The sequence below is a fragment of the Microcebus murinus genome, chromosome 24, assembly GCF_040939455.1.
Source record: "Microcebus murinus isolate Inina chromosome 24, M.murinus_Inina_mat1.0, whole genome shotgun sequence".
NCBI classification, from domain to species: Eukaryota; Metazoa; Chordata; class Mammalia; order Primates; family Cheirogaleidae; genus Microcebus; species Microcebus murinus.
Genome location: NC_134127.1, coordinates 2,291,365 through 2,315,920, shown reverse-complemented (window position 1 = coordinate 2,315,920; position 24,556 = coordinate 2,291,365). Strand labels below are relative to the sequence as shown.

At 47.8% G+C, this 24,556-nt stretch overlaps 1 protein-coding gene across 1 annotated transcript in view; it reads left to right on the top strand.

Moving 5' to 3' along the window:
- IDO2 (indoleamine 2,3-dioxygenase 2) overlaps window positions 1-24,556 on the top strand; it is a 50,201-nt gene that overhangs the window by 11,528 nt on the left and 14,117 nt on the right. The window contains exons 3-7 of the mRNA XM_012777432.3: window positions 11,789-11,908; window positions 14,792-14,910; window positions 16,749-16,763; window positions 18,139-18,238; window positions 19,552-19,669. Coding sequence (XP_012632886.2) covers window positions 11,789-11,908; window positions 14,792-14,910; window positions 16,749-16,763; window positions 18,139-18,238; window positions 19,552-19,669 — 472 coding nt within the window. The remainder of the gene's footprint in view (window positions 1-11,788; window positions 11,909-14,791; window positions 14,911-16,748; window positions 16,764-18,138; window positions 18,239-19,551; window positions 19,670-24,556) is intronic.

Here is a 24,556-nt window from a genome sequence, read left to right as displayed (position 1 = left end):
GTGCACCCTAAATCCAACACAACTGGTGTCCTTATAAGAGGAGGGAAATTTGGACACAGAGACACAGACCACAGGGGAAAACACCGCGGGAAGACGGAGGCGGAGTTACAGCGGTGCAGGGGCGAGCCAGAGGCTGCCAGCAAGCCCCAGAAGCCAGGAGAGGACACGGATGGGCTCTCACGCAGGCTCCCAAAGAAACTGGCCCTGCTGATACCTTCCTCCATCGTGAGGCAATAGCTTTCATCACCTAGTTTGTGGCAATTTGTTATGGAAGCCCCAGGAAACTAACCGAACGCTCTGCCTCTATCCCTCCTTCTAATTATTTATAAAATACCTGACATGGCGAGGGCGCGGTGGCTCACGCCTGTCATCCTAGCACTCTGGGAGGCAGAGGCGGGCGGCGGATCATTTGAGCTCAGGAGTTCGAGACCAGCCTGAGTAAGAGCGAGACCCCCTTCTCTACTAAAAATAGACGAATAAGCCCGGCATGGTGGCGCATGTCTGTAGTCCTACCTAGTTGGGAGGCTGAGGCAGGAGGATCGCTTGAGCCCAGGAGGTTGAGGTGATGATGATGAGCTATGATGACATCATGGCACTCTAGCCCTGGCAACAGAAGGAGACTCTGTCTCCAAAAATAAATAAATAAATAAATAAATAAAATAAATTAATAGCTATTTAAATAGCTAAAATTAAAAAAAAAATCTGGCTATACCAAATGCAGGAAAGAATGTGTAGTAATAGGGACTTTCATTCACTGCTGGTGGGAATGCAAAATAGTGCAGCCAGTTTAAAAGTTTCTTATACATTAAATATAGACAGACTTATTAAAGGAATCAGTGTATGAATAACTGAGTGTGTGAATAACTGAGTGTACGAATAACAAGTTTCATACACTGTAAAAGATGAATAAGAGACTGTCTTTAATGTCTGTGAAGGCTGCAAACTAAACCCAGTCATCTCTTTGGTTCGACTGGGTTTGAATAGTCAATCAGTGTATGAATAACAAGTTTTATTCACAATCGCAAAAAAAAAAAAATCCCCAAAAAACCCCCAAAAACCTTGAAGCAGCCGAGATACCCCTCAACAGGGGAATGAATACACTAAACAAACTGAGTTACAGCCACCCTAAAATAGTGGAATACGGTTAGGTGATCAAAATGAATGAGCTATCGGTTTGTGCGACCACATGGATGAAACTTAAGTACGTTTCGCTAAATGAAAGATGCCAGACCCAAGAAGGCCACACATGCCATGACGCCGTTCCTGTGACGTTCTGGAGAAGGCAGAACATCACAGGAAGCAGATCAGGGATTACTGAAGGAGGGAAGCAGATCAGGGGTTACCCGAGGCGGGAGAGGAGGAAGTAGCTCACCACACGGGGCTTCCCCGGGGGAGTTTGTCGGGTGAGGGAGCTGTCCTCTCTGGTCCCCGGGCTGGCGGACACGACACTGCACACTGTGAAACCCACAGAATTGTCTGTCACAAAGAAGGGACTTCCACGTACGTACATTTTTAAAAAGTGGACCAGCATGTTGGGGGATGCCGGGGTGGAATGCAGACTGTGGCGAATGTCCCTAACTGGACTACAGGTGACCTCGGTGAAGAGGGCCGGGGGGTGGGGACATGGAGGTGACCTAGTTACTTTGGAAAATGGCGTTCTGACGGGAATCTGTAAGGCTAGAGGGGAAGGAACGTGACGTGACTGCAGCACTCTAGCTGGCAAGCTGGGATCCTGTGGGCGCAGGGGAGCGTTTCTGAGGGTGCTCTCCCTGCAGGCTTGCCGCCCCGCGCCCGGTCACCGCACTGCGCAGACTGCAGGTGCGTGCCAGCCCGTGCCACGCTCGGCTGCCAGCGTCCAGCTGTGCGTGCTCCCTTCGTGTCTCCGCGTCATGCCTGGCAGTTCTCACAACGTCCAAAACCTTTTCTTTGTTACTATATCTGTTACGGTGATCTGTGACCAGCGATCTCTGATGTTACTATTGTAATTGTTTCGGGGCACCGTGAACCAGGCCCACATGGACTGCAGATCTAGTTGGTGAGTGCCCCCCCTGTTCTGCTCCTCCACCAACCAGCCGCTCCCCCATCTCTCCCCCTCTGCTTGGGCCTCCCGATTCCCTGAGACAGAATGATTTTATAATTAGGTAAATTAATAACCCTACCGTAGTATATAAGTGTTCGAGTGAAAGGAAGAACCAAGAAGTAAGAGGCACTTTTCAGGCCGGGTGAGGTGCTCACGCCTGTCATCCCAGCACTCTGGGAGGCCAAGGCGGGCGGATTGCTCAAGGTCAAGAGTTCGAAACCAGCCTGAGCAAGAGTGAGACCCCGTCTCTACAATAAATAGAAAGAAATTAATTGGCTACATATATAGGAAAAATTAGCCGGGCATGGTGGCGCATGCCTGTAGTCCCAGCTACTCGGGAGGCTGAGGCAGGAGGATCGCTTGAGCCCAGGAGGTTGAGGTTGCTGTGAGCTAGGCTGACGCCACGGCACTCACTCTAGCCTGGGCAACAAAGCGAGACTCTGTCTCAAAAAAAAAAAAAAAAAAAAAAGAAGCACTTTTCAATTGCTCAGGAATGATTTCAGTAACGTGAATACAAATTAAAATGAAGGACTCAGAAAAGGGAAACTTGAGTATGTAGGATACAAGGACAAACGATGAAACCGGTAAATTTTATGGTCATCCCTAAACAATCACTGATAATGTGACTGTGAAACAGGAAACAAATGACTAAAATAAGTTGTGCATGCATTGTGCGTATGTGTGTGTGCGCACACATTCCTGTGACCAAGCTGTGTTAACATGATGGAGCAAAAACTCCGTATTTCTTTTTAACAAAACTCGGGACAAGGACATGGTGGTGTGAGAGTTGTGAAAGTAAAATCACATTTGTACTGGTTTGATATGTTGTGTTATAAAGCAAATGCTGTTATAAATAACCACAAGGTAAGAAGATTTGCCCTCTCAGTTATCATGACTTTATAACTATAGAAATTAAGACCAGTCAATATTGGGGCAGCAATAAACAGAGAGAACCAAAACTACAATAGAGAACCTACATCCAGACCCATGTACTTATGGAAGCTACATACATGACAGAGTTGAGACGGTGCATCAGTGGGGACTATAGTAGCGTCGGATGACTGACCGTCCACACCTATCGCATGCGTGTCACAAAATGATAAGTTGAGTCTATTCCTTTCAACACAAACAAACACTAAAATCATTCCAGATGGATAACAACTTTTTTTTTAATTTCAGCATATTATGGGGGTATAAATGTTGAGGTTACGTATATTACCCATGCCCCCCCACCCCCTCGAGTCAAAGCCTCAAGCGTGACCATCCCCCAAACGTTGCACATCTCACTCATTATGTTTGTATACATCCATCCCCTCTTCCCTGCTCCCGCCTGCCAGACACCCGATAAGTGTTACTCCTACATGTCCACTTAGGTGTTGATCCGTTAATACCAATTTGCTGGTGAGCACATGTGGTGCTTGTTTTTCTATTCTTGAGATACTTCACTTAGTAGAATGGGTTCCAGCTCTACAGATGGATAACAACTTAAATGAAAAAAGAAAAGAAATTAAACCTGGTAGAAGGAAATTTAGGAGAATATCTTTCTGTATTTGGGACTGAGGAAGAATTTTTAAACAAGACATAAAATTGGGATATCTGCATGATAAACTTCATACCATTAAAATAGAACCTCTGCTCATCAAAATAGGTCAAAAGAAAATGAAAATTTAAGCCACAAGCCGAGAGAAGATATTGTCACAACTAAAAAAAAAAAAAAAAAAAAAATAGATTTCTAGGCTGAATCCCGAAAATCAATAAGAAAGACAACCAAGGGAAAACTGGGTTCAATACACATTAACCGACATTTTATGGACTAGGAAGCATAAGTGCCCAATAGACATATGAAAGGTGCTATTACTAATAATCAAGAAAATGAAGAAACTATGATGGGCTGACATTTTACAACCACACAACTGCAAAGTGTTTAAGAGTCTGGCATTACCAGGTTATTGGCGGGAATCTGAAGCACCTGGATCTTAGTCACCGTGGTGGGTGCAACCTCTTTCAAAAACTCTCTTGTCATTATCTGGTGATGTTGAAGGTACACATCTTCACTCCCTGAGGATTCCATTCTTGTGTATATAAATATCTTACAGCTTCTTGGCATGTATGTACCCTGGGAGATGTAAAAGTATTAACATTTATCCTAATGAAACCATGAAACTACTGTTAACGTGAATGAACTGCCGCTGCGCGCAGTGGTGTGGGTGAATCTCAAAGCCGTGTAGTGTTGACTAAGAAAAGCAAATCACAGAATGTGCCGTATTCAGTATAATTTTGCTGTGTCAGGTTCAAAATCATTTAAATTCACTAACACATTGCTTAGTGGTCATATATATATGAATTTTAATGATATGTAAATAGCAAGGAAATAAAGGTAAAATTCAAATAGGTACTCACCCCTTGTTTTATATTATTATTTTTATTATTATTATTTTTTCTTTTGAGACAGAGTCTCACTTTGTTTCCCAGGCTAGAGTGAGTGCCATGGCGTCAGCCTAGCTCACAGCAACCTCAAACTCCTGCGCTCAAGCGATCCTCCTGCCTTAGCCTCCCAAGTAGCTGGGACTACAAGCATGCACCACCATGCCCGGCTAATTTTTTGTATATATATATTAGTTGGCCAATTAATTTCTTTCTATTTATAGTAGAGATGGGTCTCACTCAGGCTGGTTCGAACTCCTGACCTCGAGCAATCCGCCCGCCTCGGCCTCCCAGAGTGCTAGGATTACAGGTGTGAGCCACCATGCCCGGCCTATATTATTATTATTTTTTGAGACAGGGTCTCTCTCTGTTGCCCAGCTAGAGTGCAATGGCATGATTATACCTCACTGCAATCTCAAACTCCTGGGTTCTAGTGATCCTTCTGCCTCATTCTTCTGAGCAATTGGGACTACAGGCATGTGCCACCACGCCAGGCTCAGTTTTGTATTTTTTGTAGAGACAGGGTCTCACTATGTTGCTCAGGCTGATCTTGAACTCCTGGGTTCAAGTGATCCTCCTACCTTGGCCTCCCAGAGTGCTGGGATTACAGGCATGAGCCATCATGCCCAGATTCAAATAGGTGCTATTTGAGGGGCAGGCAGGGTAATACCACCTATGAGAGACACAAAGAGGACTCCAAAGCTTTTGATCTGTTTCTATTTCTTAAGCTGATGGATTCATGTGTTTATGTATATTCTTTAAGCTATAGATATATTTAATTTATATATGTATTTAATTTATATATGTGTGATATAAATTCACAAAAATACTTTTTTTTTTTTTTTGAGATAGAATCTCACTCTGTTCCCTAGGCAAGAATGCAGTGGCGTTAGTCTAGCTCACAGCAACCTCAAACTCCTGGGCTCAAGCAATCCTCCTGCCTCAGCCTCCCGAGTAGCTGGGACTACAGGCATGTACCACCATGCCCGGCTAATGTTTTCTATATTTTTACTTGGCCAATTAATTTACTTCTATTTTTAGTAATTCACAAATTACTATTGCTGATTTTAGTTCAGCCTTATTTATGCTAATTTATGAGTCTTTAATACCCTTGTCATAAGGAACAAATAATTATGTGCTCATGTCCCCTAAATCATTTCCAATTCAGAACAAATTGGTTGAGGAATAAAATGTGATCTATATTTTAAAAAATCATTTGCGAAAAAGTATTAATAATAATTCTCCAGGCCAGGCACTGTGGCTCACACCTGTAATCCTGGCACTCTGGGAGGCTGAGGCGGGAGGATCTCTTGAGCTCAGGAGTTTGAGACCAGCCTGAGCCCTGGGCAAGAGCGAGGCCCCATCTCCACTAAAAATAGGAAAACTTAGCCAGGTGTAGTGGCAAACACCTGTAGTCCCAGTTATTAATACTTGAGAGGCTGAGGCAGGAGGATCACTAGAGCCCAGGAGTTTGAGGTTGCTGTGAGCTAGGCTGACACCACGGCACTCTAGCCTGGGTGACAGAGTGAGATTCTATCTCAAAAAAAAAAAAATTAAATTAAAATAATTCTTTAATAATGCATATTTTCAATGTGTCTAACCAAAGTATAAATAATATTTACATAGTGTTCAAAATAAATTATTAAAAATCAAACAATAAATAAGGGAAAAATTTAGAATATGTATTTCAAAGATTAAGATCCATAATACAAAAGTAAGTCTACCAAATCAATAAGATGTACAATCAGTGGGAAAAAATGGGCAAAAAAGATAAATAGTTAAGTTACAGAGAGATATATGAATTAATAATAAACAGGCAAAACTACTCCATCTCAAGAATAAACCAAAACTGTAAATGAAAACAATGAAATATCTGGTTTGGGTTAGCACATTGGTAATACATTTAAAAAACATTTAGCATGCTGTTATTCAAGATGTGTAGGAAGAAACACATGTTGAAAGCAGGAGAGCAAATTAGTAAAATCTTTCTGGCAAGCAATTTTATAACATCCATTCAAATTTTAAATATTCATACTCAAAAGGGAAAGATGACTAAGCAAGGGTGTTTATTATAGCCATTGTAAATAGCCAAATAGACAAAAAAGAAAAAAATAACAAAAAATCCCCCTAAATTCCCATTAATAAATAGATCTGTTAATTGAATGAAAACTATGCAGCTATTAAATGACAATGTATATGTGTGCGTCTCTCTGTTTCTCCGTATGTATATCTTTGCTATGTAGTTTACTGAAGAAAGAAAGGCATGTCACAGTATAAATATGTTAGGTCTGGAGCTGAGAGACACACGCAGCCTCACGTGTAGCAAAATGCTGTTTATTCTGAGCATCTGGGGTGCAGGTGGGTGGGGGCTGAAAAGGCATCCACGAGAGAAAAAGGGAGAACCTTGGGTTTTATAGAGGGTTTCTCGGGGGGGGGGGGGGGGGTAGGTAAGTAAGCCAGCACAGCTGCTTGTAATTAATTCTTTTTCAGACAACCGGCTCCTAGGTTGTCTGAAAACCCTGCCCAGTCACACCCATCCTTCAGCTCCACCCCGGCCTTCTCAGGAGACAGAGGCAGGGGCAGACTTCACCTCTGTCGGGGAGGGAGGGGGAAGGAACACTGGCTGCAGCTGTCTGTTAGATTTACAACATCTGGAGATTCTCCACTCTCCTGCAGCTATTGTTTTACAAGCCCAAGTTTTGCATTAACCACATTCTGTCCCATATACACTTTTTGGGTTCCCACCTGAAACAACTTAACAAAATATATATCTTTAATGTATATATATATACACACTATGTATATAATGATATAAAACATATATAATTATCTTTCTAGATATTTGTTATAAATTTAATGTGTATACATCTAAATTCATATTGTGAACTAAAATAAAATCTTAAGGTTCCCACCCACCAGCTGACTGAATGGGCCCCCTCCTGGCCAAGGGGACATCCCAAAGCCAAATTGCCTGACAAGAGGAGGGAGGTCAGACAGGCCTCATCATGCCCCGCCCTCCCTTCTTGGAGGTGTCCTTTGTAACCTATTAACAGTCCTAAGGCTGTGTAAGACAACCCTGCAGGTCCTCAGTTTACACAACAAATATATGACCTGTGGCCTGTCTCTGATTAACAGACCTCCTATCTCAAAACATCCCAAGCCAGCATGGTAATCCTAGCACTGCGGGAGGCTGAGGCCAGCGGATCATTTGAGCTCAGGAGTTCAGACCAGCCTGAGCAAGAGCGAGACCCTGTCTCTACTAAAAAAAAATAGAAAGAAATCGGCTGGACAACTAAAAATATAGAAAAAAATTATCCGGGTATGGTGGTGCATGCCTCAGCTACTTGGGAGGCTGAGGCAGGAGGATCGCTTGAGCCCAGGAGATTGAGGTTGCTGTGAACTAGGCTGATGCCACAGCACTCTAGCCCAGGCAACAGAGTGAGACTCTGTCTCAAAAAACAAACAAAAAACATCCCAAGCCTTTAGACAAAGCTTCATGTAATCCAGCCACAGCCAGTCCACTTGCTCAAGGATTCTTGATCGTGGTTGTGGCTTATGGTCCTCAAATTCGGCTCAGAATAAATCTCTTTAAAATTATTTTACAGAGTGTGGCTTCTTTTCCATTGACAAGGCATATACATTCAAATACATGTAGATATTTATATCCATTTAATGTATATACATGTAAATTTAACAAATTTTACATTTAATATATATTTTAATAATTGCATAATTGTTTGAAATTTATAGATATTTAGATAGAAGCAGACACACAAAACTTTTAATGGTGATTATACCTAATAAGTGATATTGAGGCTAATAGAAGCCATTTTCTATTTATAAAATATGTACACCATATGCATTCCATATGTACAAGTATGCATTTGTATTTGAAATTTTTTTGCAGTGACATTCTATTACTTTTCATTGTTTCAAAGATACCATTCATATTCTCTAGAAAGCCAGGCTAGCTGCCAATATAAAAGGTTAATACTGGCCCTTTTTAAATGCCATGGTGTTCACACTAGCAAAGCAAAAGTAACGTGTGACTAAAGAAACAGTCATTCAGCTAAGAAAATTCCGGGAAAAGAAGAGTTATCGAAACCAAATTGTGCAAATGCCAACTCTTGCTCCTGTGTTGGAGCTAACTAAGGTGTCCTCAGTGTAGCCTCCTTATGCCAGCATAAAAGGAGGAGGTCACAACAAATATTTAAAAAATCAGGAAATGACCCAGCTCACTGTGGCACGGTGCAGAAAGAAAAAAATGTTTTATGTCAGGATGAAACGAAGCTGAACTATTTCCGCAAAGTACTTACTATCTTACAATGAAGCAAAATGTGAAATCAAGCTGAGTGCCCTAACCTGAGGGAAACGTTAGGTGTCTGACTCACTCCCTAACCATGTCACCTTAATTCGTGTGGGAAGTTCCTCTATAAAAGTGTTTTGTTGTTTTTTTCCTTTCTTTTTAATCCCTTAAGCTATTTTTTATTTGTATGTTTGCTTGGAGGGGCGAGGCCAGGGACTCTGAAAGGTGCAAGAAGTTTCTCTCTAACCAAGAGGAAGTTCTCACCTTGATCTTACACCTTTCCCCGAGGCTGAACTGCGAGTGTCCCGGCAATGTGTACAACTAACGTCACAGCTCTCGACCAGGAAAAGAACTGAGCGGCAACACAAAGAGTCAGAGAACAGTCTTAATTCCTCCCCAGCAGGCTCAGCACACCTAGTGTTGCAGCTCTCTACGAATCTTCCAATATTCTGACCCTTCTGTCCCCTTTCCTTGTTCTCCTCTGCTTTTATACCCTTGGTAGGGCTCAAAAAGCGTCCAATCAATTACAAACTTTAACAGCCAATCAACATCAAGCTTTAACATCCAATCAAAAACAGTGGGATTCAAAAACTACCCAATCAGGATCATGCAAGCAGCGAGGCCAGAGGCATGTGGGCCTGGGGGCATTCCGGCTTGCAGGGGCCCCAGGTGGCTCTCTGCCTTGGCCGGCCCCAGCGCTGGCCTGAGAGATGCGGAGCAACAGGGAGGCGGCAATTGTCAGTGTCCCAGCCCCCCACATTTTCCAGATCAGAGAGCCAAGGCTGTTGAGCACTCGAAAAGCGGCTAGGACAAATGAAGACGTAAGATACCGACCAGATTTTGAGGACTTTGAAAGACTGGCTGTAAAATAGCTCAATATTTTTATTTTTATTATTTTCTTTTTTTTGCAATTTTTTTTTTTTTGAGACAGAGTCTCACTCTGTTGCCCAGGCTAGAGCGAGTGTCGTGGCGTCAGCCTAGCTCACAGCAACCTCAAACTCCTGGGCTCAAGCGATCCTGCTGCCTCAGCCTCCCGAGTAGCTGGGACTACAGGCATGCGCCACCATGCCCGGCTCATTTTTCCTATATATATTAGTTGGCCAGTTAATTTCTTTCTATGTATAGTAGAGACGGGGTCTCCCTCTTGCTCAGGCTGGTTTCAAACTCCTGATCTCGAGCAATCCGCCCGCCTCGGCCTCCCAGAGTGCTAGGATCACAGGCGTGAGCCACCTCGCGCGGCCGAATAGCTCAGTATTTTTATGTCGATTATATATCGGCAGTATTTTTGATATTATTAACTTAAAATATACCACCAAACCTAATTTCACGTGTTCCTTTCTTACTTTTCTTTAATGTGGCTACTGGGAAATTTAAAAGGAAGCGTCTGCTTGCGTGCACATTTCTGCCGTGCAGGCCGACTGGAGGGGCGGCGGGCTGGCGGGGCCTCCCCCTCCGGCCTGTCTTCCACCGGGCAGACGCAGAGCCTCGTGCGTGCAGGCGTCTTCGGCCCCCTGCCCCGGCCCTCTCGGGTGAGAGGCTCCCGGAGATACTGAGTCCACAGCCGCCCGGCACTCGCGGTCGGGACGCTCGGGGCCTGCGGGAGGCCGAGACCGCGTGGAGAACGCGGGCCACCCGGTCGCCCTTCCTGGCGCTGCGGCCTGGGGGAGGGGCACGCCGACGGAGGGGGCGGGAAGGGCAGGTCGTGCCCAGAGCTGGGGGAGGGGAGGGGACGGGGTCCTTCCAAGGATGATGCCACCTGTCACCGTCGTCACGGCGACGCTGCCGTCAGTTCCCGCCCTGACCCTGAGGAGGAGACGGGCAGGGGGTGTGTGGGCGACCTGGCTGCTTCCTGCGAGGGCTGCAGCCCCTGCCCCGCCTGGCTACCTCGGCGGGCTTTGGTCGGGTCCCTGCCTTCGCCGCGCTCGTGGGGGGGGGGGGCGGGGAGCATGTGCGGCAGGGACGCCTGCGCGGTGTGCAGCGGGGGTGTGCAGTGGGGCTGGGGGACATGTGCGGCGGTGTGCAGGTGTGGCAAGGCGGGGTGCCCGTGAGGTGGGGGCGGGGTGCACGTATGGTGGGGCGGGGGACACGTGCAGTGGGGGCGGGGAGACAGGTGCAGCAGTGTGCACGTGTGGTGGGGGCGGGGTGCCCGTGCGGTGGGGGCGGGGGACACGTGCAGTGGGGGCGGGGAGACAGGTGCAGCAGTGTGCACGTGTGGTGGGGGCGGGGTGCCCGTGCGGTGGGGGCGGGGTGCACGTGTGGTGGGGCGGGGGACACGTGCAGTGGGGGCGGGGAGACACGTGTGGCGGTGTGCACGTGTGGTGGGGGCGGGGTGCACGTGTGTGTGGTGGGGCGGGGGATACGTGCAGTGGGGGCGGGGAGACACGTGCGGTGGTGTGCACGTGTGGTGGGGGCGGGGTGCCCGTGCGGTGGGGGCAGGGTGCACGTGTGGTGGGGCGGGGGACACATGCTGCGATGTGCACGTGCGGCGGGGTGGGGTGCACGTGTGGTGGGGGTGGGATGGGGGACACGTGCAGTGGGGGTGGGGAGACACGTGTGGTGGGGCGGGGTGCACGTGCAGTGGGGGCGGGGTGGGGAGACACGTGCGGCGGGGCGAGGTGCACGTGCGGGGGGAGCCGCCGAGCAGGGCGGGACCAGAGTCCGCAAACGCGCGGGGAAGTCCCCGGGAGCCGCGGTGGCCCCACTCTCAGCCCCCAGCCGGGCAGCGGCTGCCGGCGACACCAGATGGCACAGCCGCGAGCGACGGGGTGCGGGCTCCGCGGGGCTGAGGTGCCCCAGCGACGTCCCGTGGACGCTCCTGCCCCGCAGAGCCCGGCCCTTGGATGAGTAGGACGTGCAGGCCCTGAGCTGCTGCTTGGAAACGCAGCTGGTTTCCTCACGCCCCAAGGACCTCTCAAGTCCCAGAGTGCGCGCCCCGTCCCCATGCGCCCGGCTCACGTCCCTGAACCTCTCTTGCACAGATGCCCCTCCTGGACTGCCAGCTCCTTACCTGCCACCGGGCGCGGCGCCTGGCCCACCTGGTCCTCAGCTGCATCGCCATGGGGTATGTCTGGCAGGACGGGGACACGCGGCCTGAGCAGGTGAGGGACAAAGACGTGCCCGTCCCCTGTTCTGGGGCGGGTCTGCTGCACCCGGGACTGTGCTCTTTGCTGGGCACTGCAGTTTTCCTGGAAAATGGGGACTTTCTTGCTCTTTTCTCTTGTTTTCTTTTCGAGACAAGGTCTCGCTCTGTTGCCCAGGCTAGAGTGAGTGCCGTGGCGTCAGCCTCGCTCACAGCAACCTCAATCTCCTGGGCTCAAGCGATCCTCCTGCCTCAGCCTCCCGAGTAGCTGGGACTACAGGCATGCGCCACCACGCCCGGCTCATTTTTCCTATATATATTAGTTAGCCAGTTAATTTCTTTCTATTTATAGTAGAGACGGGGTCTCGCTCTTGCTCAGGCTGGTTTTGAACTCCTGACCTCGAGCAATCTGCCCGCCTCGGCCTCCCAAAGAGCCAGGATGACAGGCGTGAGCCGCCACGCCTGGCCTTTCTTGGTCTTTTCAATGGGCATCCGTGGAAGGAAGGGTGGAAGGCCCATTCACATGATTTTTTTTCCCCCTAAGCAGCTAATTTTCCTTTAAACTGATAGTTGTGGCTCCCTTTAATTAATATCTGAATTCTGGATCTATTTTTCTCTGACACCCTCTTCCAAGAATGTTTGAAGAGCTGAATTTGAAGGCAGATTCTGAGAGTTCATTTAAAAAAAAAAACCGTAAAGCATTTTAAACTAGCATACATATCAGTTATCTTGGTTGCTTTTCACAATCTGCCAAGTAAACAGGGCCACACTATACCCAGACCACCAAGGAGCAAAGTCGAGTGTCCTGCCCACGGTGAAATAGCTCATTAGTGGAAAAGCCGAGACCAGAGCCCAGATCTTCTGATTTCGCTAACGCAGCCTTCTTTCCCCAGAGGGACACAAGGAGATTTACAACACTAATCTTTATCTTTTAATACTGCTTTCTCTCTAGCTAATTATTAGTCTGTTGCCTAATTATGCATCTAAATCTCTTCTGAACCTTTCGCATAACTTTCAAGTTTGAACCCCAACCTTGGGAGGTGAAATCTGCACGTTCCACTCCCTATACTGTTTTAAGTTACTGTTCCTTTTTTTATAAGTGCACTTTCCCCGGAAATCGGGCAGTCACCCTCGCCCTAGAGCGCCGCCGCCGTTAAGGGCAGCAGCTCAAGCCCACGGCGCTGCCTGACGGGTTCTACCTGTTCTCTTGCAGGTGAACACGAGGCCAAGGGAGAAGGAAAGTGTGGGGCTGCCGCAGACTTTTGTATGTCAGGACGTCTCGTGTTAAGCATTTGTGTGTCTGATGGTAGAAAGTTTGACATGTAGGCACAACCCAGTGGGTTCCCCCCTGCCATCTGCTCCCCAGACCGTTATCCCAGACCAGCAGTAGGGTGGGGGAAGGACGTCTCCAGCTCCCAGTGTGTCCGTGTAGTTCCCGGCCACTGGTGAGGTGAGGCTCCTCGTTGGCGCTGCTACTGCTGCAGCAATGTGTACGGCTAGCGTTACAGCTCTGGGGAAAGAACCCCCAATGAAGAATCAGAGAACAACCTTTTGTTCTTCCACAGCAGGCTCAGCACACCTAGTGTTACAGCTGTCTTCCCGTCTTCCGATATTCTGACCTTTCTGTCCCATTCTCCTCCTGCTTTTATACCCTTGGCAGGGCTCAAAAAGCGTCCAGTCAGCTATAAGCTTTAACATCCAATCAGCAACAAGCTTTCACATCCAATCAAAAACAGTGGGATCCAAAAATTACCCAATCAGGATCACGCAAGCAGCTTGGCTGGAAACTGGCAGCGGCAAGTGGGCCTGGAGGCATTCAGGTTCGCGGTCCTGCGGCTCTCTGCGCTGGGGCCCTGGCCCCAGCAGCGCGCCCTCCAGCTGGCCCCGCGCAGCCCTGGCCCGCAGAGATGCGGAGCGACGGGGAGGTGGCAAGCGGCCTCGTCCTGGCACCCGACCCCCCCCCACCTCCCACCATCCGTGACTCTCTGTTCCTCCTTTGACTTTTCAGCTAAGTGAGTGCCTCGCCTCGCCACTGCCTTCTGCAGAAAGTGGATCTTAGGTTCACATTTCTAAATTCTTCGAGGCTCTTTATGATTTTCTATTTAAGAAATAATTCTATCTCAAATTGGTCTAAAAATCTAAGGGAGAACAAAGGTGGAAACAGAGTGTCTTTAATAGAGCCTTCTGTCGTAAGGGGAGGTGGACACAGATGGAAAATGGGAGCATAGGCATGCCCTGCGTTTTTCTTTTGAATCTAGGCTAGTGTAACCTTTAGCACGGATAGAAACCCCCATGGCCCGGGTAGCTTTTCTGGATGTACAGCAGACAAAGCTCTGTAGAGTGCTCCTCAGGTAAAAGGGGGTGAATGAGGTCTCTCTTGAGGTGGCTTACTGGACAGTGAGGGACAGAGTCAGTTTCCACGCAGGCTGAGGTGGTCTGTCCTCATTCCTGTAGGGCTCCCTGGTCCCCCGATTCTCGCGCGTCCCTGCGTCTGTCTGTGTATCTCTAGCCAGCGAGCTAGAGAGAGATTTCCCCCACTGCTAATCTCCTCAGTCCTTTGCACGTTTTGGTGGTGCCCTTCTTTGCCCGGGCAGCTCTCAGAGGTTATTTTATGGTCTCTGTGTGTGTGTGTGGCCCAATTGGCAGTTCCCACATGTATCACACTGTGTGCTGGTAAACACTGTTTCCACTGGGCTGTTGACAGAAAGGTGTGTGTGTGTGTGTGTGTGTGTGTGTGTGTGTGTGTGAGGGAGGTGTACAGGTACGGGTCACTCGGGCAATTCCAGTTGGTCTCCAGGTCATTTCTCTGCCACAGGACTGACGGAATGAAAGACCACCGCGGCCGTTTGCTCAGGCACATTCTTTCTGGGATATGCTGACTGTCTGGATTTATATCTGAAAGGTTCTGCCGAGAAATCTTGCCCTTCCTCTTGTGGAAGTCTCCAGGAACTTGGGGCTCCCTCCTATCCTGGTCCACGCAGACTTGGTGCTGACGAACTGGACCAAAAGGGACCCAGCAGGGTAAGGAAGGGAGAGGGTGCTTTGACTCTTTAACGGCTGGCACTCGGTAGCAGGCCGTCTGACCAGGGCAACTCTTCCCACAGCAAGCCCAGGCCTTTTCAGCTATTTGATGTTTGGGGATGTTCGTGTTTATTGTCTGCTTTCGTAATGCCAAAGAAGGGGTGAGCTTGAAGACAAGTTGGGAAATCACAGGCCCCAGATGTTTCCTCCCAACACACTCTGAACACATTGGCCCAGACCATGTTTCTTGTTTGCTTCTGAGTTTCTCACTCAGTGTGACCTTTGAGCTCCTGCACCCTCAGACTACATTTGTTCTTCTCCACTAGTCGTTTGTTCCCTGACATGCCTCCCAGTGAAGTCAAGGGAGAACCTGGAGCTTCAGCAAGTGGTTGTTACAGAGTGATTATGAATGAGTGATTATGGGCGAATGAAGAGCAAGTGCTCTAGGTGCACTGGCTTGAAATTTGGGTTAATAAAGCCATCATTCCGCTGAGCTCACATCCATCTTCTGTCAGTTGGGCTGAGAATAGGGGCATTTGTTTATAGAAGAAACAGCACGGGTTTTGTTTTTGCTTCCAATCGTCTCCTGCACAACATGTGAGTTTTTAACAGCTAAGAAATCTGGTAAACAGAATTAGGTGGAAGAGAGGAAATGTTAAATTTCCGTTTGAACTTTACCATCACAGCCAAGTTTATTTGAGGCTGTAGATGGAAGAGATAGCGCTTTCTTTGTGACTGGATGAGGGGACATCGAGGCTAGATCTTAGGAAGAACGTCCTTAGCATAAAGGTCGTGGGAAGCCTCGGGGTTGCCAGAGGAGATGATGGGGAATCTGTTTTAAAGGAATAAACATTTTAATAGTGAGCTTAGACTTTCGGACTAATTTATGTGCCCCTTGGAAGAAATGAGATTGGGCCACCTCATCTCTCTACACATTTCTGAGCCCTGGGAACTCATGCTTTCTATAATTATTAATTGTGATCTTTGACCAGTTCTGCTTTAATGACAAAATAGGCTGAATCTGGCTTAGAATTCGGATGAAAAAATAAATGGTAAATGCATGTGCATGAGTCTGGTCAAGTTGGAGTTACGATTCGAAGAGAAGAAAGGAAGATGGAGGGGGAAATAGCCGTCCTGGGAGGGTAACGTCGAAAATGCCACGACAAAAGCTGGTGCCCTAGGAGGTGAGGGTGCAGGCGAGTGCAGCCCCAGAGACGCAGACACACTCCCGGGTCTCACCAGATGTTCTTGGTAATTATCCTTTGCAATCTCTTATGAATGCTATGCCCAGCACAGAGCTAAGTGCTACGAAGAAATGAAAGAAATAGAAGCAAAGCCCCGTCCAAATGGGCAGATAACAAGACAAAGCAGTGTGCAAATGTCAGAGTGACTCAAACAATATGCCCTTTAGGATTTCGGAGAAATAACAAGCACAGGCTTTGCAAATCAGCGAAAGCCTTGGTGAGGGGGCAGAACTCGATCTAAGGCAAGACCTAAGAGATAAATGGGCGTAAAATAACTAGAACCAAAATGAGGGCTGTGGGAATTACGAAAACATAAGGGGAGTGAAATAGTTAATCTAATGGCCACAGGTCAGATATTCTGGGGCCGATATGTCAGCTGAGACTTGACTCAGTTCTTATCATACAGTGGCCCTAGTCTAGGCACAGCCGGTGGCACTCAGAGTACATGGGGATTTTGTGTGTCTGCGTGTGCATCGCACATGAGTGTGCAAGCCTGTGTCCATGTGACCCTAGAAGGCATATCTGGTTTACAAATTGATTGTTCCTTTATTTTCTTTTTCTCTTGGCGATTTCCAATAACTGAAATTGGACCAGACCCCTGGAAATCAGGTAAGTTCTCAGAAATCTTTTGCTCACTTTAGAATCCATGCTAACTTTAGAAAGTTTACAATAAAACAAAAAGAAAAGCATACCAGATTGTATACAGTATGATATTCAATAAATGAAATGCATGAAAAAATACTAGAAGAAAATGTGCCCGAAATGAACAGTCCGAAAGTTAACAGTGGTTGCCTCTGCCTCGCAGGGCATAGGGGATTAATTTTCTTTACTGTATTTTCCAATTTGTGCATAATAATACAAATAAAATGCAATACAAGAAAATAAAACTTAATCAAACTTCTGTGACTCTTTGAAGTCTAGTGGTCGGAAAAGATTCCTCATTTCGCTGTAACTTCTACGAAAGGCCAGCGTGCAGGCAGTGGTAACTGCAGGTACAGAAGAATCTCTTTGAGATATCTGTGATTACCCGGGCTGGGGCTCACGGGCAGAGCTGGGCCAGATGTCTCCTTAGGCTCCACTTCCCGAGGAGAGAAAAAGTAGCCCTGGAGATGACATCACCTCTCCCATAAGCAAACCCATCAAATAAAGGGGTCCGGGAGAAAAGCTATAGCTCAGAGAGGGGGCCGTGGAAGATAGAGACATCACTTCCCAAGCTGATGCACCTGCTGGAACCAGAGAAATCCCGACTTGTGTTTGTTTTATTTGGTTTTGGTGTTTGGTTGTTTTTCATCTTTTCTCATGCTTAAAATGTTAAAGGCAAAAGTGATCTACGGAGTTGAGTTTTGAGGTTTTGTAGACTGGCTCTGCAAAACGACAGCAAGTCATTTAAAAATGATGTCTCTGTGACAGCCTTGCAGTTCCCACTCTATTCCACAGCCTGTGGTTAAATATATATATGTATCACAGATCAGAAAGAGCTCTAGCCTGCGTTATTAAACTATTCCCAACCTGGTCCAGCTACGTGACTTCGGGCAAGCTGCTTTGCTTTTCTGGGCCGTAGCTTCATACCCGTAAGAAGGGAGCATGGACTTGGCTGTTGCCTGGGGTCGATCTGGCTCTAAGACAGTGGCTTTCGTGATGGCCATAGAACCGGCCCTGCAGCCCTGTGAAGAATCGGGTAAAAACTGCCCGCCCCTGTTTCTGCTGGTCCACTGGGGGATGAGCTAGGACCGTCAGGGCCGTCAGTGCTAGACTTAGAGCACCCTCTAGTCGGGTGAAGATGAGCTTGCACCGGTCTATTCTCTTTCCTGCCTGGACGTTGCTGAAGGCAGACGCTATGCTCCGGGCTGTCTGATGGAGGGGAGACCGTGCTCAGGGCTGGGCCGGCCGGCAGCCATCTGACGGGCGAGGGGGCCACCTGCAGGCAGTGTGTGCTCACCGCGGGTCCACACACCTCTCACGCTGCGACCCTCTCCTTCCCAAGGAACTTGGAGATCATCGTCTCGTTTCCCGGGGGAGAGAGCCTGCGTGGTTTTGTACTGGTGACTGCCCTGGTGGAGAAAGCCGCAGTGCCTGGGATCAAGGTATCCGCTCACTGCACGGCGCTGTAGCCTCCCGAGTGAGAAATCAGTCTGCGCTCTGCTCCGCCCCCAGCCCCTGTCCCTGCGGTAGGTTTCTCAGTGCAGAGGGACACAGACCTCGTCCTACTTAGCTCAAGTCTGAGAGAGGAGTTCTAGGTTCTGGCCCGCAGTGTTGGCTCCTTTTTCTCAATTCCTGTAAAACTCGAATCCACTGTTGGTCCCTCCTACACGCAGGATTGATTGTTCTAGGCAATGGGAAACCACCGTGGGCAGGCAGACACTGTCTCAGCCGCTCCAGCGCCCACCTGGGGGAGCCTCCTTCAAATAGCCAGTGGAGGAAAATGGATTAGAATAGGGCAATAGCGGGAAAAGTGTGCGGTTTCACGAAAAGACAGCCAAAACCTAATCCAGACTTGAAGGGTCAGGCAAAGCTTCCCTAGAGAAATGACCTGAAAACAAGAGTGACGTATAGAAAGAGAGAGAGAGGGAAAGGGAGGTTGGTTGGTTGGTTGTTATTAGAGAGAGACAGACAGACAGACAGACTGACAGAGAGGGAGGAAGGGAGGGAGGTTGGTTGGTTGGTTGGTTGGTATTATTCCTGGCAGAGAAAACTTCTATGAAAAGGCTCAAAGGAAAAATAAATGAAAAATATTTAGAGCTGGGAGGCATTGTTCAGATGATCTAGCCCAGGGGTTGTAAACTTGAATTTCTGCAGGGATCAGACAGGTGCCAGAAAGGCAGATACAGGACAGAAGACAGCGTAATCAGGCCGAGTGTTTGTGCCTTGCCTCAGGACATTTAAGGCAGATTTATGCCTTCCCTCCCCACCTTCACCAGTGGGCAAATGTGGAGTGCCTGCTATGTCCTGACATCATTGTTCCAGCACCTTCTTTCACTCTCAGAAGCGAAACTCCAGGGTCACTTTCATTCTCGCTCACGCGTCTAGTCGCTGGAAGGCACAGGTTCAAACGCTGGCCTTCCACGTGCAGAGACCCCCCTGGGACAAGGGCGGCTTGGTGGCAGAGGGGCCCTGACCTCAGGAGCACAGGCTTCGGAGCGAGGTTGCCCTGGTTGGAGATGCAGAAGTAGAAGTGATCATAATGTGTGATAAATCAGGGAGAGGAAACCAGGAAAATAATAAGAGTTCAGAGAGGTGCCAGAAGTAGCAGCCAGTGGAAAGTGTAGAAAATCCTAGGGCTAGCTAGGCTGCCCTCAGGGGGACCCAGGGTGGGCAGTCAGGGGGTGCCCTCCCCAGCTCGCTCCACCCTGTGTGCTTTGATGCAGCTAATGAACTGAATGCGGAATCTCGTCCGCAGGCCCTTGTCCAGGCCACGCATGCCGTCTTGCAGCCCAGCCAGGATGCCCTGCTCCAGGCCCTGCAGCAGCTGAGACTCTCCATTCAGGCCATCACCAGAACCTTGGGACAAATGCACGGTAGGATGCCCCTGCAGGACCCCGGAGGGAGGGCTGTGCCCGGCTGCACAGGCGATGACACGTTTGCCCACCAGATGGCGCCGGTGCACCGTCCTGGTTTTGAGGCACTTGCCCTGCACCTGCTCAGGGAACCATTGCTCCTTGGCAGAGCTGTTGTGCTGGTTTTGTCCTTTGTGTTCTGTGGTTCTGTGGCCAGGTATTTCTGTGGCATCTTGTGGTCCTGCCTGAAGCTTAGAAGGCGGCCTGGGGTGCACAGTAACATTGGTGGTGTGTGCTCCGCCCAGCAAAGTTAGGCAGCTGCAGGGCAGACTCAAGACGATGCAGTTTGTCTTTACGCACTGATGCCCCGTTTTTCCTTCTCCCTCCCCCTGAGATGACTGCCTGTGGCCTTAGGCCTGATCTACTGGATGGCCTGTGCTGCTTTTCTGTGGCCAGTGCAAGCATGAAGTGTCATGGATGAGAAAGTTGTCACAATCAAAATGGAGTCACTTCACAAAACCAAACTGAACCAAAAAAGAAAAAAAAAAAAATGGAGTCACTTGTGTTTAAAAAAAAAGAAAAGAAAGGAAGAAAAAGACCTGACAAATAAAAAATAAAGCCAGGGAAGGCAATGAAGAGAGGATTCTCATGCCCGATAATAAAAACTATCAGAAAAGACTCTGCAAAAACCACAACCTCGTACAAAAGCCACCAAAACCTTACACACACACACACACACACAAATGCTTTTGCAAGGACGTCTGCCTGGCAACTGCCTGTCCAAGCTCGGATTGGCATCGCCTTTGTTATTGTTCCTTGTAGCCAAGGATAATTATCTTAACAAATGATGTCATCCTTCTCATTTTTCCTTTGAAAACCTTTGTCTTCCTTTACCTCCCCAGATGCACACATAGTTTACCATGCAGGCGTAGTCCCATTGCAGTGCCCTGCTCTGGAATAAATACCATTTGCTTTCAGAGAGCCCGTCTCTGTTTGGTATTGAGGTTGGCACGGGTGTGGCCAGTGGGGAGGCTCGTGCTCCCTGGATGGTTATATCTGACCCTGGTCACTGTGCTCGGTCTCCAGCATCTGGGAGGCTCAACCTCCACGTCAGAGGAATCTGGAAAATGTAGCTGGTGTGTGTTTAAGGAGGGCGTGGGGAGAGGGGTGTGATCTGTGAACAGGAGACAAGCAGAATGTCTAGTACCATTTCCCCGAATCCTGCTTCCCTGAAAGAAAGAGCGAGATTTCGGGGAAAGAGAGCGTTTACAGGAAACAGGATGGGAGGAGAACGAGCCAGGTGGTGCTGAGAGCTTTATTACCTTGCATTGGAAGAGTAAATATATTTGTCATCACTAGCAGAAATCCACCTGGCGTCACGGCGTCGTGTATCTTTCACATTCAACTTCCCCGTTTATTTTATATTAGCATTTTCTCCGCTGCCCTGAGTTTTCACTCTAGGGCCCTCACGGTCGTCACATCAGTGGCGCTCCTGCCAAACTGCTGCCCCGAGTTTGCGTTGTGGCGTTGCCATGCTAACAAGAGATGAGCTGTGTTTTCGCTGTGCCAAGAAGCTCCGAGTTCACTCCTCGGGGTCCCGAGACGACTCGGGATGCAGGCAGGCGCCACTCTGGGGACAGTTCTGAAGGTGGGAGACGCCACGGTGCCCGCTGCGGTCAGAGCACGCTGCCTCGGAGCATGGGACCCGCACGGGCTCTCCTGGGGCTCGTTTCCAGAGTCACTTTGTAAGCCCAGGCCGCCGACGCCTCTGCTGTCCTGACCACCCTCTGCAGGAGGTCCCCAGGGCCACGTCCCTTGTTTCCCCCACGGGCAAATTTCCCCACACACGTAAGATTTGTTTTGAATGTTTTCCCCTGCTAGTCGCATGCACGGATGTGGCAAAGAGATGAATGGATTGGACGGTGTTTTCCAAAGGTGGCTACAGCGACACCCCCACCCCTGTGCCGTCCACACACCCCTCCTCAGCGTGGCCTGGGCCCTCCTGGCATCCGGGGGTGCGGTCTGTCCCTGCGTGTGTCGTGCTTGTCACTCACAGAGTGCAGCAGCAGCAGGACAGCTCGGCCCCCCCCCCAGGCACTTTCTGTTTTTCAGGGCCCCCAGCTGGGGTCCCAGACGCTGGCGCGCAGAGAGCCGGCTGCCCTCTGTCCTGTGCAGACTCCTGACCAGCAGGACGTCGCGGTGGTTTTACCCCACTACCGCGTTTCCAGTCGTTTCTGTGCAGCGATAGCATCCACAAAAGTAAGGTTATAAAAATAATTACGGAATCTAGAAACTGCAAGTTTTAAAGCATCGCACAGAGTCTCCAGTGACCGTCTCTGGTTATGGTCTCGAGCTGTCTTCTGTGACGAGACGACCCACGCCAGAGCTTGGCTGAACTGCGTTCCTCTGCTTGCATTTGCTGTGCAGTTCTCGGGTTCTCGAGTGTTCGGGTGAGGGGCGGACATATTTCATGGCGTGTGCGTGAGGACGGCGCGTGTGCCCTGAGCATTCGTTTCTCCACAGAAAAGCAGAGGGATGTTTTTCTCTCCCGAAAGCCAGGGAAATGTTTGCCTTTATTTCCTTCTGAATCAACAGAATTTCCAGCTTCTGCCTGACTCACTGGCAGCTTTAAGCATTTTTTTTTTCTTAATAGCCACGAGGAGTCAAAATGTTTCCTTCTGACAATTTAGTGTATGTGTTTAAATCAGGTTTCTTACGAGTAGATTGGAGCTGAACTGTACTGTGAACTGCTGCTGCTGTTCTTCCTGATGAGTTCTCTGCATTTTGTGGAAGGAATTTTCCATCTTAGCTTGTGGGGTTATTTTGTCTAAACTCAATTAGAAAGTAATTAAGAATGGAATTCTTCTCTATTTAATTCCCTATGATAATAAAATCAGGTTAAAGTTTCTTTTTAAAGTTGTTTTTAGCCTAGAAAAGATGTCCATGATATATTGCTAAGTGAACAAAGCAGCTTACAGAACAGCATGAGCCCAGGGCGCTGCAAATGCAGTATGTGTAACCTAAATGTTCGTGCCCCCATACACATTTTGAAATAAATAAAAGAACAGCAGCACAATATGCACCCATTTTGATAAAAAATACATATATTTGCTTAACTGTCCACTCATTTCTTCCTATTTGAATTTTCTATAATGAAGATTATTTTTTAACGAGGGGTAGGCAGTGAGGGAGTTACTAAACTCAGATTAGCCCGAATGTGCCCCCAAAGGCTCCTTCTGGCAAAGTAAATGTTTCTGTCAGCCTGTCTCTGGGCGATGGCCTTGTGAATTTGAGTGTCCTTCAAAGATGACATTCACTCAGACTTCTTTTCAGCCACACCATACAATAGCGATTTTTGACATTAAAACATAAAACAAACAAAAAACTTAATACCAAAAAGAAGAGATGAGAAAATACAAATCTTCTTTTTATTTGCCTTACTTTTACTTACTTAATTACTTTTAGAGACAAGTCTCGCTGCGTTGCCCAGGCTGGCCTCAAACTTCTGCCTCAAGCAATCCTCCTGCCTCAGCCTCCCGAGTAGCTGGGGCTACAGGTGCACACCACCGTGCTCAGCTCAAATAACTTTTTTATTTTTAGATAATTTTTGTAGAGATGGGGGTCTTGCTTGTTGCCTTGTTGCTTGTTCTCATCTAAGACGTGAGAAAACGCAAGCCTTCATTTTAATAAAGAACCCAAGTACACACTGCTAAATTGTACAAAGCTACATGTCCTAAGTTTAGCTTATTGTCACAGTATGGTAGGAGTTGGCAGCAGCTTCTTCACCCCACCCACAGCACCCACTCTGCTCTCTGTTTCATTCTCTCACCCGTGCAAAAGGTGGGTACATACAAGAATGTCTGATGTTTCCTGCGTCCCATAGTATTAATATAATAGGAAACTGGATATTTCAATTAAAAAGGTAGAATGAGACATTTACCATCGGACTGTAACATTCCTCTTCTCAAAGAAGATACTGTAATACTTGAAGATGTCCTTTCAAAAAAGTCATAGACCAGCTGAAAAGAGCACCCTTCCAAGCACACTAGGCCCACATCTAACTTGGATGAATTCCCACAGTCATAATCACCTAACTCAAAAACAATCTAGTCTGAAAAGCTCCAGTAACTAAAACAACAGTAACAGGCACAATGAATAGTATAAACACCATTAATGGGCACTGAGTTTAATAGAGCAGACGATATTTGCTTCTGCATTCATACTTATTCAAATATGTTTTTATTTAAAAAATGGTGCTACTCGTGCTATTAAAGTTTTACCAAAAATTAATGTGGATAAATATAGCAAATGCTAAAAATCTAGCTGGGTTATCGTGCATGTAAAAAACCAAGACAAACTCAAATTTATTATAAAGGCGACTTGCATTCCAAACGAACTCTGCCTTTGTATTCTATGAAAAGAGCAAGCATCATGAATTAACTCAGCTGCTTACTTGAATTATAAAAGTAACATGATCCAATATGAAAATAAGGAACTACAAATCCCTGGCAGTTATAAATTGCAATACACAGTGCATACAGAGCAACGCATTCCAGTACAAAACAAAAGTATTTTAATACCTTTAAAATCCAAATTTTTTAAAAAAAATCGATCACGAAAGAGATTCTCAAGTCAGAATTAACACCTCAGAGGTTGCAGCTGTGTAGGTGTGTATGTGTATGTGTGTGTATGTTCCGGAGTCATACGGACTCTTCCTTCTCTACACACACCTGCCGTCATTCCTTCCGATCATGAAGACAGCATGTGTGGAACACCAGGGGCCTGTCGATACAATGTCATGCAAACCACAGCATCGTGCTGTTGGCCATCTGAGGTCACCGCGCCAGCTGCCCACTGCCTAGTAAAGGCCTCCTCTGCAAACTGGTCACCGGGCCCATCTGTAGCTGT